This window comes from Protopterus annectens, chromosome 16.part0, assembly GCF_019279795.1.
Source record: "Protopterus annectens isolate FY-2018-M chromosome 16.part0, PAN1.0, whole genome shotgun sequence".
NCBI lineage: Eukaryota > Metazoa > Chordata > Ceratodontiformes > Protopteridae > Protopterus > Protopterus annectens.
In genome coordinates, this window is record NC_056750.1 from 359091873 (window position 1) to 359105939 (window position 14067).

A 14067-nucleotide genomic window follows, 5' to 3' on the forward strand; every position below is an offset into this window, starting at 1 on the left:
GGTCCACTGGAAAGTTAAAAGAGAAGAAAGACAACACTTTTGAAAACTTGATCAAGTATACAAAATTAAGATGCTTACTTTGTGCAGCTTAAATGCTCATCCAGTCACAGTTACATTAGGCATTTCCCATTTCCTTTTAGTAAAATAGGGGTAACATTTGTAAGCTTTTGAGAAGTGGGAAAAAATAATGCTGCAATTTTGAGGTTGATTACTAATCTGTTGTGAAACAGACTCGTGTTGCTTGTTGGAGATCAGGGATAGTTTTATTGGAGTTAAAAGTAAAAGATCAGCATACATTTCTATGTTCAAATGTGGTTGGGTGAACATTATAGTCAGAACATTAAGGCTTCTAAAACAGATCCATAGGATACCTCAAGTTTAACAGCATCTTTGTCTGAAATGCAGTTACAGATGTAGACTTGCAAACTGTATTTCAAGAATGCTTTTGAATTACATTACATCATACTTGATCCAAAACAGAGTTCAACCGGTTAACACCCATTTAGTATGGAATGTCACATCTAGCAGCCTACACATAGAAGGTATTCTAGACCATTTTTTCTGAAAATAAACAAAACCATAAAATAGATAAATGGCAATATTTTGTGCACAGTAAAAGCTATTAAAATAATGTTATCAGTAAGTAGTATTCTATACAGTGAGAATAGTCAGGACCATTCATAGTCTTTCCATAAATGCTACAATATAATCCACACAAACCTCAATTTATAATTTTTGCTAAACTTTCACAAACTATCATACCTTTGAAACTGTACACCAAGACATATATTGTTAGAACGCATGTTTATTGCAATATTTACAGAAATGAAAACATGCTTACTTGTATAATTGGATATTCAGTGTTTAGGTTGCTATCAAGATGTGCAGTTTACAGAGCACATCAAAAATGGTTTTCTTCAATAGCCAAGGTTTCACCGGATTTCATGCAACAGTTTAAAATTCACTTGGTTTTTGAAGTACATATGGATATACTGTTTATTTTCATAATTACCAACATCTAGAAATAACTCCTGCATATAAAAAATAAATACATTTATATATAAATGGACATTGAAAATGAATTTTCATGCCTCCCACCATGGCATACCGTACCTCTCAACATGTAATCCTCTCAGTTAAGAAAATAGGAGCATAAGGGCATGACTTGGATAGCAGGCTGAAAGCAGCAGAATTCTTAAGCTCTGCAGTGCTCATCCTTTGACAGGAATTCTTAACCAGTTTCACCAATAACTACCCGAAATCAACAAATCTAGATTCGGAAAGTTGTAAGCTACAGGTTGGTGTATTTTTTTTTTTTTTTTTTTTTTTTTTTTTTAAATACTAAAAATCTTCATATTACCCTGTCAAACTCTCCAGAAGAAGGGACACAAACTACATCCATAAAGAAAGATGAGCAACCCCAAGTTCTCCAAGCAAGAAAATCCAATGAAGAAAGAAATGCAAGCAATCCTTACCACTGTTCAAGATTTGGTGATAAAAATAGACAAATTAAACCTAAAAGTTGACAGAGAGGAAGATACTACCAAACAAATAGACTTATTGAATGATGTCCTCAGACAAACTTCCCAGACGGCTGCACTTGAAGACTTTGTAAAAGATACAAACTACAGGTTAACAGAGAGAAAACGGACTTTCTTTGAGAAAATACCAGACTTACTGAGAGGATGGATGATACTGAAAACAGAGCCAGGAGAAATAAGACTACATTGCATCCTGGAGCAGATGGAAGGGGATGATACGATTAACTTCCTGAGTTCTTGGATTTAGAAAACCTTAAACCTGCCTGAAACATTATCCTTTGGGACTGAGAGAGAACACAGATCTTGAACCAAAATTCCTTCAACTAGTAAAAACATCCTTCCTAGATCTATTATTGTAATATTTCCACTCAAGACAAAGACCTTGTTTAAAAGAACTGCCTGGTCCTTTGGTCCACTGAAAATACATGACCAAATCATCAGATTTGACAATGACTTTTCGTCACTTGTAAAGTCCAAAAGAAAAGCTGGTGTCTGATTAATAAATCGTTGAATGAAGGAATCAAAGCAAAACTTGTATTTCCTGAAAGAATGAGACTATCTCTGTCAGAGGGAAGGAAAACGTGACACCCGTGAAGCATCCACATTTGTCAAAAACCTTTTAAGTCAACCGGAACCCATGGATTCTTCAGTGAATTTAAAAAGAGAAGCTTCAAAACATGAATGGCCAACTAAAGAACAAAAGAAATTTTGACAACTAAATATACTTAATTTTACTTTTCCTCCAAGATTTTTTTCTCCCCTTTTTAACACAAAAAAACACACACTACTCAGTTCTAATAGGTTTAAGACTTTACGCAACTGCAATCCATTATTTTATACCGAGATCTTTTCATATACACAAGTGAAACAGTATAGCACTACCCTTGTATATAATTCCATTTATTTCATATCTTCTTATATATATACACACACACACACACACACACACACACACACACACACACACACACACACACACACACACACACACACACCTTTCCTTTTATCTTAATCCTAGTAATAAAGTATTTAATATCTTAATCCTAGTAATAAATTTAAAACACTAAAAATAAAAGGGAATGCACATTCTACTGGCCCTTACCATTTGTCTTTTAACTATACCTCTCTTCTGGGGCATAGGGTGTGCATTTGAGAAATAGACAAATGAGTTGGGAAAAAAAAGTTCTCCTATGAATAGTGGACTTTATCCAGTTTATGTATAGGGACATCCAAATAGTCGACTTTGTCTGTACTAATGTCATATGTGAACCTCAGAAAGTTGGTAGTGTTCCAGATGTAAAGTAACTTCTCCCTTGTGTCCACCCAAAAAAGGCAGATGTCATCCAGGTATCTCTTGTAGAGGGACCAACAGGATGTGTATTGTGATTAGAGCATAACATTTTTCTTCCCACATGGACAGAACTAGGTTTGCATATGTGGGGGCACAAGTTGCCCCCACAGCAACACCTTTCAACTGATGAAAAAATTCCCTTCAAAGTAGATAAAAATAAGAACTAGGTCCATTAATTCAATACAAACATGGAAATCATTATTTGTTAGACCACCTCTTGTGGTAAAGGCTTCTTCAAACTACAGAAGGCCAATGTCATGGGGTATTACACTGAATAAGTTGACTATATAGGTAGTCATAAAAAAGGATGTCTCTATTGAATAAATCTGGTGTGATAGTTCTTAAAAAAATCTAAAGACGCTTTCAGGATTTCATTCTCATTTAACCAAATATTTTTCACTTTAAATTCTACAAACTTGGCTAGTGATTTTGTTTTTGATCCTTCTCCTGAAACACTCAACCTCAAAGGGAGTTCCTCTGTGTCCTTGTGTATTTTCAGTATACTGAAAATGGAGGGTATTCTGGGTTTGTCATTTTTGAGACAGGAAAAAAGAACAAACTACTAGAGCCATCTAATAGCATATCTTTAAGGGCCACGTCTATCTTGTTGTAGGCTATGTTTATCTCATTTCTGGTAGCAGAAATATATTTCTCATTTGTTAAGTGCATTTCAGATCAACTAAGATCCGATAAGAATATATAAAAGAGAAATGAAACCGGACAAGGAAGGGGGGGGGGGGGGGGATTGTCATTATGGACAAATTGCCATATGAAAGTAAAACATTAACAGTGTTAAACAATGATGATTACAAAATACATAAGGACACAAGAACCTCCCCCAGAGGTTGTTTTGTAGCATAAGCCTAGAATACAAAAAAGTAATAAACATAGGCTTATGCTACAATATCAATGGGGTTTACGAAATAAATTAAAACAGGAAAATCCTGTTAAGTGAGGATAGAATCAAAAATATAGTGGATAAAGAACCAAGCTTTGGTTTTAGATGCAACTTGAAAGACATGTTGTGTAAAGAACCAGGAATGAGAAATAAAACTAGGTTAACATCAGATAGAACAAGTACTTTTCCTTGCAGGCACTGTAAGACTTGCTTCATGATTAGTGATGAAAATAGATTTGTTCACCCCATAAATAAAAAGGAATATGTATTTAAACTATATGCAGACTGCCACATGGAAACGGTGGTATATTTAGCAATGCATCAATCATGCCCCAGTTACTATGTAGGGAAAACCAAATGTAAACTGAAAAATAGAATACATCATTTGTACAGTATTAGACAGAAAGATGAACATAATGCTCTGCATGTGCATACTTCTAAGAATCCAACACACACCTTTAAATTTATGGTTATACAGGTTACTCATATGAGTAAAGGGGGGGGGGACACAGTGAATGTCACAGCGTGTAATGAACTACACTGGATTATAGAGCTAGCAGCAAATCGTCCACCAGAGTTGAATACATGTATACATTTAAAGACCAGCCCTTAAGAAAGGAGGACAATGAGAGGATTGGTGGTTGTGTTTTTAAATGTATTTAAATAGACTTCATGAATGCTGCTTCATTGTCTGAAGGGCTATCCCAAAAGCGCTCACAGTTTTATCACTATTTTACCTGTTTTTATGGAATAAAAGTTAGCACAGCCTGTTTGGACTCTACTGTTTTCTTGGATTTACTTTGTATATTATGAACCTAAATTTTATTTATTAAAGGGACAACTATGGTTACTAGTACTGATGCTTTGTCAGATGTTCTTATGAACAAGCGGATTAGTTTACAGTTCACTTCTTATGATCCAGATTGGTCTTGAGCTTTGGCATATTTTGGAAAACCTATGGAAAATGATGGTGAAAACCTATATTTAAAACCAATTTGACATTTACTTGTCTTGGCCAGACTAGACAAGTGTGATATGTAGTTAACCGCACACACACCACACACCCACAGTGTTATTCTGACTCACCGACATAAGCCTTTTATACTCATCCAAGCGCTGTTTGTTTGAAGCAATGAAAAGACCTCCATTCTGAATCCAGCCAGTATTTAGACCAGTTTCCTTCTCCAATTCATGAGCAACAACATTACGTGTGTGACCCAGCAGCTCTACCTCAATGTCACTTGGTCGTAACTGCCACAGTAGACCTGAAACAAAAATAATGCTAAGTCAGCAGAACACAAAGCATAACACACTAGCACATCATGTGGATTCAGAGTGAATTGTGGGGATAGTGAAATGCTCAGCAACGCACACAAAACTTCATATGTACAACATTTTAAAAGTGTTTTTTTTCTTAACATATGCAATACTATCTGAATAAAAAAAGTGTTTAATAATCAAAATTGGCATAAAAGTGAAATAATGACAACACGTCCTGCAAATGGTATATTTTCTGAGAGGAAAAGTGCCATAATTGCTATCAAGCCAGAGTTGCCCATGACATCATGAATTCTTGGCTAGAGGATACCTTATGATGGTGCCACCAAACAATTGTGCAGAGTCACATTCACTGTACATACATGCCAAGCTTCACTGGAGTTGGGTGAAACCACATGACTGTAACCTAAACAGCAATTTTCAGTTCATCTCCACAGTTAGATTACCAATGAGAATGCCACATGGACATTTGTGAAACATCCCAGGATTCTCCGTGCTTAGCGGTCAACTCTCAAAAGTAGGTCTGCTAATTAGAAAGGCTTAGAATTCATACAGTATCTGGGTTACAGTTCAGCTCCCTATTAAAATGTCAGCACTCAAGTGAATCTCCGTGATCACTTTTCCTTAAAGCTTCTTTTTGTAGAGGCTCAACCCCCCCCCCCTCACCTTGAGCTTATACACACACACACACACACACACACACACACACACACACACACACACACACACAAGCTCAGACAGAGTCATACCTACCTCAAAGAAATAGAATCTTGGACTTGGTATATATTCAAGTCCAGCCTTTTGGCCATTCATTTCACACGGTTATTATTTCACTTTTACCACAATGTAGTCAAGTTAGCAATTTATCAAGCAACCCACTAGTAATGGCCTAGTAAACACCTATCAGGGCCTTTTTAAGCCTACCCATGCATCCCAAATTTGACAAATTCTGGTACCACTGACTAAGCAGGGCCCTGGGAGATTAACCATTTACAGGTTGTCTAGGTCCATTACAGACATTAGGTGTCAAGCTAGGGATGAATTTCCTGTTCTCCATTAAATTGTCCAAGTTACAATTGAATTGGGTTAGGGAGGAACTCTGCTTCACATGGATGGCGAGTCTGTTCCAGAGACAGGGTAGTCTCTGGGATACATACAAGTAGGACTTGCTGGAGAGACTGGTATCACAGGTAAGGTTTTAAGTCTTTAAAATTGGTAATTCAGGTGCTGTTTCTTTTGCTCCTATGAAAGTCCAGAGTGGGGCCGGACAATGCCCTGGTATGGCAGGCATAGATCTCCCTTGAAAAAGCCTGCAGGAGACAGAATACAGGACTAGAACCTAGAGGCAGTTTTCAGAGGACATTTTACTCAAGCCCTGTATTCTTTTAGTGAGGAACCTCTGTGGATATTCCATTTGTTGGATATGCCTGATTAGGTACATACCAAAGGGGGAATTGTACTCAATGACAGGTCTGATGAATACCTAACAGTGGAACAATGACTTCCTTAGACCTAGATGCCATACCTTCGTTTATAAGTTGAGCTACAGAATGGATTTCCTCACTATTGTAGGCAAGCGATAGTCAAAGGCTAGATTGCAGTCTGTGTGTGTCCCCAAGTCCCTAACTACTGAGTCAACTCTAAGGGGTGTGCTGTTAATATGGTAGTTACCAGGGGTGGTTGGCTTCCCGATGGATATTGTTATGCATTTTGATTTCATCTTTTGCTCTGATACCAGTTGTTTGCCTGTGTCAGCCCTTCCTGGAGAACATGTGTGCTGGTGTGAGAGTCAATGACTGTTCCTAATTTGCAATCATCTGCAAATTTAGGTCAGCCGAAGACCACTGAAACTGGCGTTGACTTCAGAGTAAATGCCAAAAAATGAGTGGGCAGAAGACTGATCCTGGAGGGACTTCGCTTGTGACTGGCCTCTTCGTAGGAAGTGGACTGCCCAATTTTAACTTCCTGGGTCCTGTCTGGGAGCGGGGGTTGGCTATCCACTGAACTAGGTGACATACGGGTTTGTACCCAACCTCTTGAGATTGTCAACAATGGCCACGTGGAGCATTGTGACAAATGCCTTGGCCAGATCAAGGCAGGCAGTGAGAACGATTTTGCCAATTGCTTTGGTGACCTTCTCAAAAAAGGTACACCAGGTTGAGCAGGCATGACCCCCACCAGTGTCTGAAGGTTTGCTATATCATTATTGATCATTTCCATGATAAATTCTTTCCATAGATTTACATAAAAGACTGGTGAGACTTGTGGGTCTGTAGCTTCCAGGATCTGTAAATGGCCCACCTTTGTGTGGAGGGATAATTGTTGTTCTCCATTCATGAGGCACAAAGCCTGTTTGGAGGCTACAGGTCAACAGCAATTCCAGAGGGCCTGACATGTCATGTTTCATGCTATTTAGAAAGCATCCTGCCAGATTGTCTGGGCTCACTGATGCAGTGTTTTTGACCTTAGGGAGATCATCAAGGATCTGATCTCAAGTGATAGCAGGGCTAGTTTCCTTTACATTTGATGGTATTTCCTGAAGGAAGGTTGAGGGGGAGAGAAGGGTAAAAAGTTGGAGCCAACTTTGCTGGCAAGTAGGTTTGCTATATCTTCTGGCTCAGTATAGGTGGCTCCATTTACAATAAGCTCTGTACAAAATTGTGTATTACTTTGAAGGTTGCAGACAGCTAAAAAATGCTTTTCATTTGTCCTTGGCTTGGGAGGCCAAATTTACCTCAAAATTTAGAATTGGTAGACATTACTTGTCCTCGAGTCGAGTGTTTAGCTTGATGAGAGTGCTTTTATCATGCTGGGCGCTGCACTTAATTTTTTGTGTGGATTTTCTTCCTTCTGTTATACAGCCCATTGATTTTGTGATTCCACCAGGGTGGCTTGTTTTTAGAGTTAGTTCTGTACTTCTTCCTGGTGGGTACAGCTGCCACTATGCAGCTATTAACATGCTTGTATAGGGTTTCTATGATTAGTTCTGCATAGGCAGCAATGTTCTCAGGGTTTATGGGGGAGGGGGGCTTTGAATTTTATCAAGTTGTCACTTAATAGCAGGAAGCTATCCTTAGGAGTAGTTCCTCCATATTCCACAGTTATCAGAGGGTCCGGGTTTTATTTTTACTTCAGAAGGAGACCATTTTGTGGTTTGACCTTACCAGAGAAGACATTACACTAGGGGGTGTGCAGCACTCTCCCGTATTAGTTTTGGACCAAGTCCAGCATGGTTGCAACCCTGGTTGGTTTATTAATCTGGCCCAGGGAGTTTGTATTTACAAAATCCAGGAATCTCTGTGGTTGTATGTTTGGTGTCATACAGGATTTCCAGTTAATAATGAGGTAATTGAAGTCCCCCACGAATATGGTATTGGTTTGAATGGTGAGCTTTTCCAATATGTTTAAATATATGGCATGGGTTTCCTGGGTCATAGAGGGAGGATGTATAGCTTGCAAGGAGGTGTTACTGGACTTTGCCTATGGTAATTTGAATATGGAACAGCTCAAAAGTGCATTATTCTGTTTTACCAGCATTGAGGTACATTTATTTTTTATGCAAATTGAGACACCTCCAGCTATAGTCCCCCCTCTGTGTAGTAACTGTTAAAAATGTGTGGAAGGCATCGTAACCTTGCAGGGTCAGAATGCTCTCTGTAGCTGTAAACCAGGTCTCAGTGACCACACAGATGTCAGCATCCTCTAGGAGGAGGACAGCTTCTAGGAAGTGGAGTTTTTTCATTTATTTAGACTCCTAGCACTGAGCAACAATACCTTCACATTTTCTTGGTTTTGATTTACATCTGAAGTACTTCCAGTTTGGCGTTGCCTAAAAAAAAAGTGTTTTAGCCAACATTCAAAAAGCCTAGAGGGGAAAAGTGCACACCACCCCTGTCAAAGCAGCATGGTTGGTTGACCATCCTCTTCCATGCTGACAAATATCACACTCCATTACAATGACACCATAAACTACACTAAGCAGGTTATTAAAGTCATTCATTTGTCATCGTCGCATCATTCTTGGAGAAAGTAAAATGCTGCTCAATGGTAGGCTCATACCAGCCTGGACACACATAGAGAGCTCCATGATGTCTCTCTTCTTACAGTCCAGGGAGGTACATATCTCAAGTCATTTACACCCACATGAACTATGAGTCATACTGATAGCAGTTAAGATGCTAGGCTAAAAACACAGTCAAGACATTTGTTCATATCTTACTGGATTATACCACAAAATTATTATGTTTTCTTCCACATGGTGGGTTTAACAGTCAGTCCTATCCTCATAGCTTTTTCTCCAGCCTGATGCAGATCAGGTCAGGTGCAGTGCCACAGTGTCTTGAAAGCCATTCATTTTCTAAAAATGTTGCAGGAGATACCATGGGCAAAAGGCATAACGGAATTCCCTGTAAAACTGCTTCCTTGAACGTACTGACTGCAACATCAACAGGCTCAATAAACCCAGAGTAGACAGTCTAAACTTATAAAAAGAACACATGACATGCTAACCACTGTAGCTAGCATATTAGGATTGAAAGACACATGCAACATACCAGTCCAGTTTCTTTAAAGCCATGAAGCATATATCTGTGAAGTATGCTACACTCATCAATACAAAAAGTACTTTACTATACCTAGGCATGTCATGAGCTACTTTTAGCAAAATCAAACTTCCTACCACTTTAAAGAAAAAATAATTCTTAATATTACAATTTAAGTCCTTTTGCCTTTCTGGAAAAGGGCTTTTGCCCAGCCAGATTACCCCAGTCAACAAATGTAAAACAAAATTAAATTGTATCCAACTCTGGAAAACTTCATACAAGTTTTTATTCAAACAGTCTACCCTATCTAGAACACATAACATGACTGTTTACACTTCTGGTAGACTTCCTGCTTCATTTAGAGTCACCCCTTCACGATTCCCTCTCTGTCACTCTTGCAGAACACGGTAATCATGGTCTCCATTTTCATGCAGCATAACTCATTCTAAGAATTTTTGTTACTCACTTTTCTGGAACTTCCATCGCGGATAGTCACAGACAGTAGTACTAGACAAAATTAACAACTTACTATCTTCCCTAACAGCTATGTAGGATCTTGGTTCAGCTGCCCCCCCCCCCCCCCAACTTCAGCTTCAGGCTTAGGATTTTGACAATGTTTCTGGATTCCTGCCTTAACTTCAATTTACAAACCTGGAAGCCCTCTGTAGTTTGTCATAGCAGTAGTTCCACCTCTGTCAATTTCTTCTCCAGCATTTTAACATGCACTGCTTCCTAGGATTACTTCAGCTGCATTAAAGATGCAGTCTGCTTTTAACCTTTTGACGTGGGCCAACGAGGACTGCCCAAAATCAGCTTTCTGGAGACCTTGTCCTATGCTTTTGCCAAGTCTAGGAATGCCCATTTGGACTCAGATGTGGAGAAGCTAGATACGAGTTATCCGTCTCATTCCAAACATCTAGTCAGTTGTACTGCATCCTTATCTGAATCCAAACCAGTCCTCTATTGTTTCATTATCTACTTCACTGTGTATTCATTTATTAGTCACCCTCGCCAGCACTTTCATGCAGTGCGACAGGAATTGGATAAATCTGTACTGCCCACTGTTGTGAGCGTTCCCTTTATTCTTGTACACTGGCACTGGAATGCTTATACTCCAGTCATCTGGGTATTTCTCTCTCTCCATGCTGAGAGTACTGATGTCAGGAGCCATTTTGCCCTCAACGTACTCAAGTTTAGCACATCAGAAATTATGTTACCTGAATCTGATGCTTTCATAGGTTCATACTAGGCTATCTGCCCTAGGGCATTTATAAGCCTAGCCAGAGTGTGTTTAGCTTTCGCCACCCATTTTAAATTAATTTTGCTATGCCCCTTTTCGAGGTTAGTATACTGGGCCTCTGTCTAACAGTGACACAGAAGTGATACCCGGGGTAAACCTACGATCTCCCATCCACTCAGATTCCTCTTGAATAGAGTCAATGAGGGACTCTGCCTAACCTGGACTGGGATTTTATTCCAGAGTGAAGGGAGCCTCTGGGTTATTAATCTATCCCTCCAGCATGTCCTATTTATTTCAGTGCTGAGGTTCAAGTCTCTCGAGCGCATAGCTCAATGGGATTTGGATTTTCTGAGATGCAGCATGCCCATTAATTCCGGGTTGGACATAGCTTTATAAGTCAGGCACAGATCGCCTCTGAGCCGGCGGTATGCCACTTGAGTAGAGCTGGAGTTTCTTTAACCGGGCAGCATATGGCATCTGTTTGAGCCCTTTGATCCTCTTGGTGAGGTACTTTTGGGGTCTTTCCAGTTGCTGCAGGTGTCTGGTAAGGTACATCCCAAAAGGGGCATTGTACTCAATTATGGGCCTGATGAGGGATGAGTAAAGAGGCACGATGACCTCCCCTGATCTAGATGTGAATCCCTTCATGATTAGGTGGGCTATATAAAATGTTTTTCTAACCACTTTGGCCACGTGGTTGTCAAATGAGAGATTGCTATCAACTTGGGTCCTCAGGTCCCCAATTACTTCTTCTGTACTTAATGGATTACCACCTAGGTGGTAATTTGTGGGCACTTTGTTTTTGCCAGAGGGGATGACTATACACTTTTTGGCATTTAGCTTGAGGCCATGGCTCTGACAACAGTTGTCTGTTTCTATGAGGCCCTTTTGGAGGATGCTTGTGTCAGCTGGAGAGTCGATTATGGCACCCAGTTTGCAGTCATCTGCGAACTTGGTCAGCCATAGTCCTTCTGTGTTGGCCTTTACCTCCGAGAAATATATACCGAACAAGAGAGGTCCCAGAACTGAGCCCTGTGGGACGCCACTTGTAACTGGTTTGGAGTCTGACATGGCTCCAGCAATTCTAACCATGTGGGTTCTGTCCTTGAGCCAGTTTGCAACCCATCTAGTGATATAGAGGGTTTATATTTAAGCTGGTGAGCTCATCTATAATGCCCGAGTGGGGTATTGTATCAAAGGTTTTTGCGAGGTCCAGGTAGGCTGTGTGGACCACCTTCCCCTCGTCAATGGCCTTGGTGACTGTTTCAAAGAAATCAACCAGGTTTAAGAGGCAGGATCTGCCCTTAAAGCCGAACTGGGTAGGATCCAGTGTCTGTAGGTCCCAAATATCTTTATTTATGAGGTCCATGATGATCCTTTCCATAGCTTTGCAGACCAAGCTAGTCAGGCTTATGGGGCGATAGTTTCCAGAATCCGTTGAGGCACCACCTTTGTGGAGAGGGACCACTGTTGCTGTACGCCACTTTTTGGGTACATATCCTGTAGTAAGGCTGAGATTGAACAGTAGTTTTATGTTTGGGTTTAGCTCTTCTTGGAGTTCATGTAGGACACAGCCCGGGACACTGTCTGGTCCCATTGATGCTGTGTTTTTTGCTTTGGAGAGGGCAGCTCTTACCTGAGCATCTGAGATGTCAGGGGGGCAGCACTCTGCTGGGATAGACATTTGCCCTTTTGGTAGGGGGGGAAGTTTGCGCTGAACCTGTCAGCTAGGATGTTGGCAGTGTCTGCGAGTTCGGTGTATTTTTTGTCATTTTGGACCAATTCCGAGCATATCTGGGAATTCCCATCCAGGTTCCTAACATAACTAAAGAAAGGCTTGTGATTATCCTTAGTGTCCTGTGCAATTTCTCTCTCAAAGCTGGCCTTAGACGATTTTATGAGTGCCCGTAGTTTTTTGCTAATACTGATCAGAGATGCCTTCCCTTTTTGGGATTTTGCTCCATCATGTAGTAGCTTCCTCCTTCTATTGTATAGTTTGTTTATGGCTGGGGTCCACCAGACAGGACGTCTGCCTTTGGAGGATTAGGTCTTGGTTTTATTTGGGATTGCATGATCCATGCATTCCTGAAGGTGTTCATAGAATGCATTTATAAAGGATTCTGCGGTCTGGGCCGTATTTTCCACAGGCCCGGGGGCTTTGAAGGATTCCACCTTGGTTTTGAGGAGTGTGAAATTTGCTTTAGAGAAGTTTTTCACTGTGGTTTTCAGGGCAGGGGCTGGAGTCGGGATGTGAATATCCAGTGAGATTAGTTTATGGTCTGATCTTACCAGTGAGGGATACACTTCTGGTCTGGAGCATAGAGTCCCCATGTTGGTGATGATCAGGTCCAGTATGTTTCCCCTCTTGTGGGAGTGGTAACAAGTTGTTCCATAGCATTTGAGTTTATAAATTCTAGGAACCTTTGGGCTAGGGTGTTGGAGCTAGAGTAATGCTCCCAGTCTATGTTTGGGTAGTTGAAGTCGCCCAATATAATGGTGTTTGGAGAGACCTTCATATTTTCCAGTGTTCTCAGGAAGGCCGAGTGGGGTTCCTGGGTTTGGGAGGGTGGTCTGTAGCAGGCTATAAACTGGAAGGCAGTTTTACCCACTGTTAGTTGCACATGGATAGTCTCTGATGCTTCGTGCTGTGCCACCAACCTGGAGGTGTGGGTATCTTTGACGAATATTGATACTCCCCCTCCTTTTGTGGCTCGGTCCAAGTTTTGGGGCCAGCAAGTCTGGCATCTGCAGATGTGCAAAACATTCCCGACTTCATTTTCCTTAGTACCACTGTACATCTTTTAGGGTGGGTTATTCTTACTTTGTCAATACAGACTGGACATGTTTTTTTTTACCCATTCATAAGCTGCTGGAAGTGCTCCTTCCATCTATCTTTAATGTCTTATGGCCTAGTGAGGAGATGGCTGCTGGTACCCCTTATCAATGGCATTGAAATTCTATCCTCTATCCTTCTGTTCTTGTCTAGTTCCTTGGTGTCATCTATGGAGTCTCTTTCCAGAAGACAAAAGACTGGCTCTGACATCTTGTTCTTTACTATTGCATCTGCTCAATCTACACCCCTTTTTTCAAAAGGCATTTCACAGCCCTACTTCAGTTGGGGTAAATTTAGGGATCTATGGCATACTGTTAAATGCATTTTTGAATGCCAAAATTTTCACTCTCAATATCAAATCGACAAAATAGGGAAAAAAAAAAAA

At 40.4% G+C, this 14067-nt stretch overlaps 1 protein-coding gene across 1 annotated transcript in view; it reads right to left on the bottom strand.

Annotated features, from left to right (window-relative positions):
- Positions 1-14067, bottom strand: part of SARDH (sarcosine dehydrogenase) — a 2624838-nt gene that overhangs the window by 2553516 nt on the left and 57255 nt on the right. Inside the window, exon 3 of the mRNA XM_044058055.1 lies at positions 4877-5055. Within this exon, the coding sequence (XP_043913990.1) occupies positions 4877-5055 (179 nt within the window). The remainder of the gene's footprint in view (positions 1-4876; positions 5056-14067) is intronic.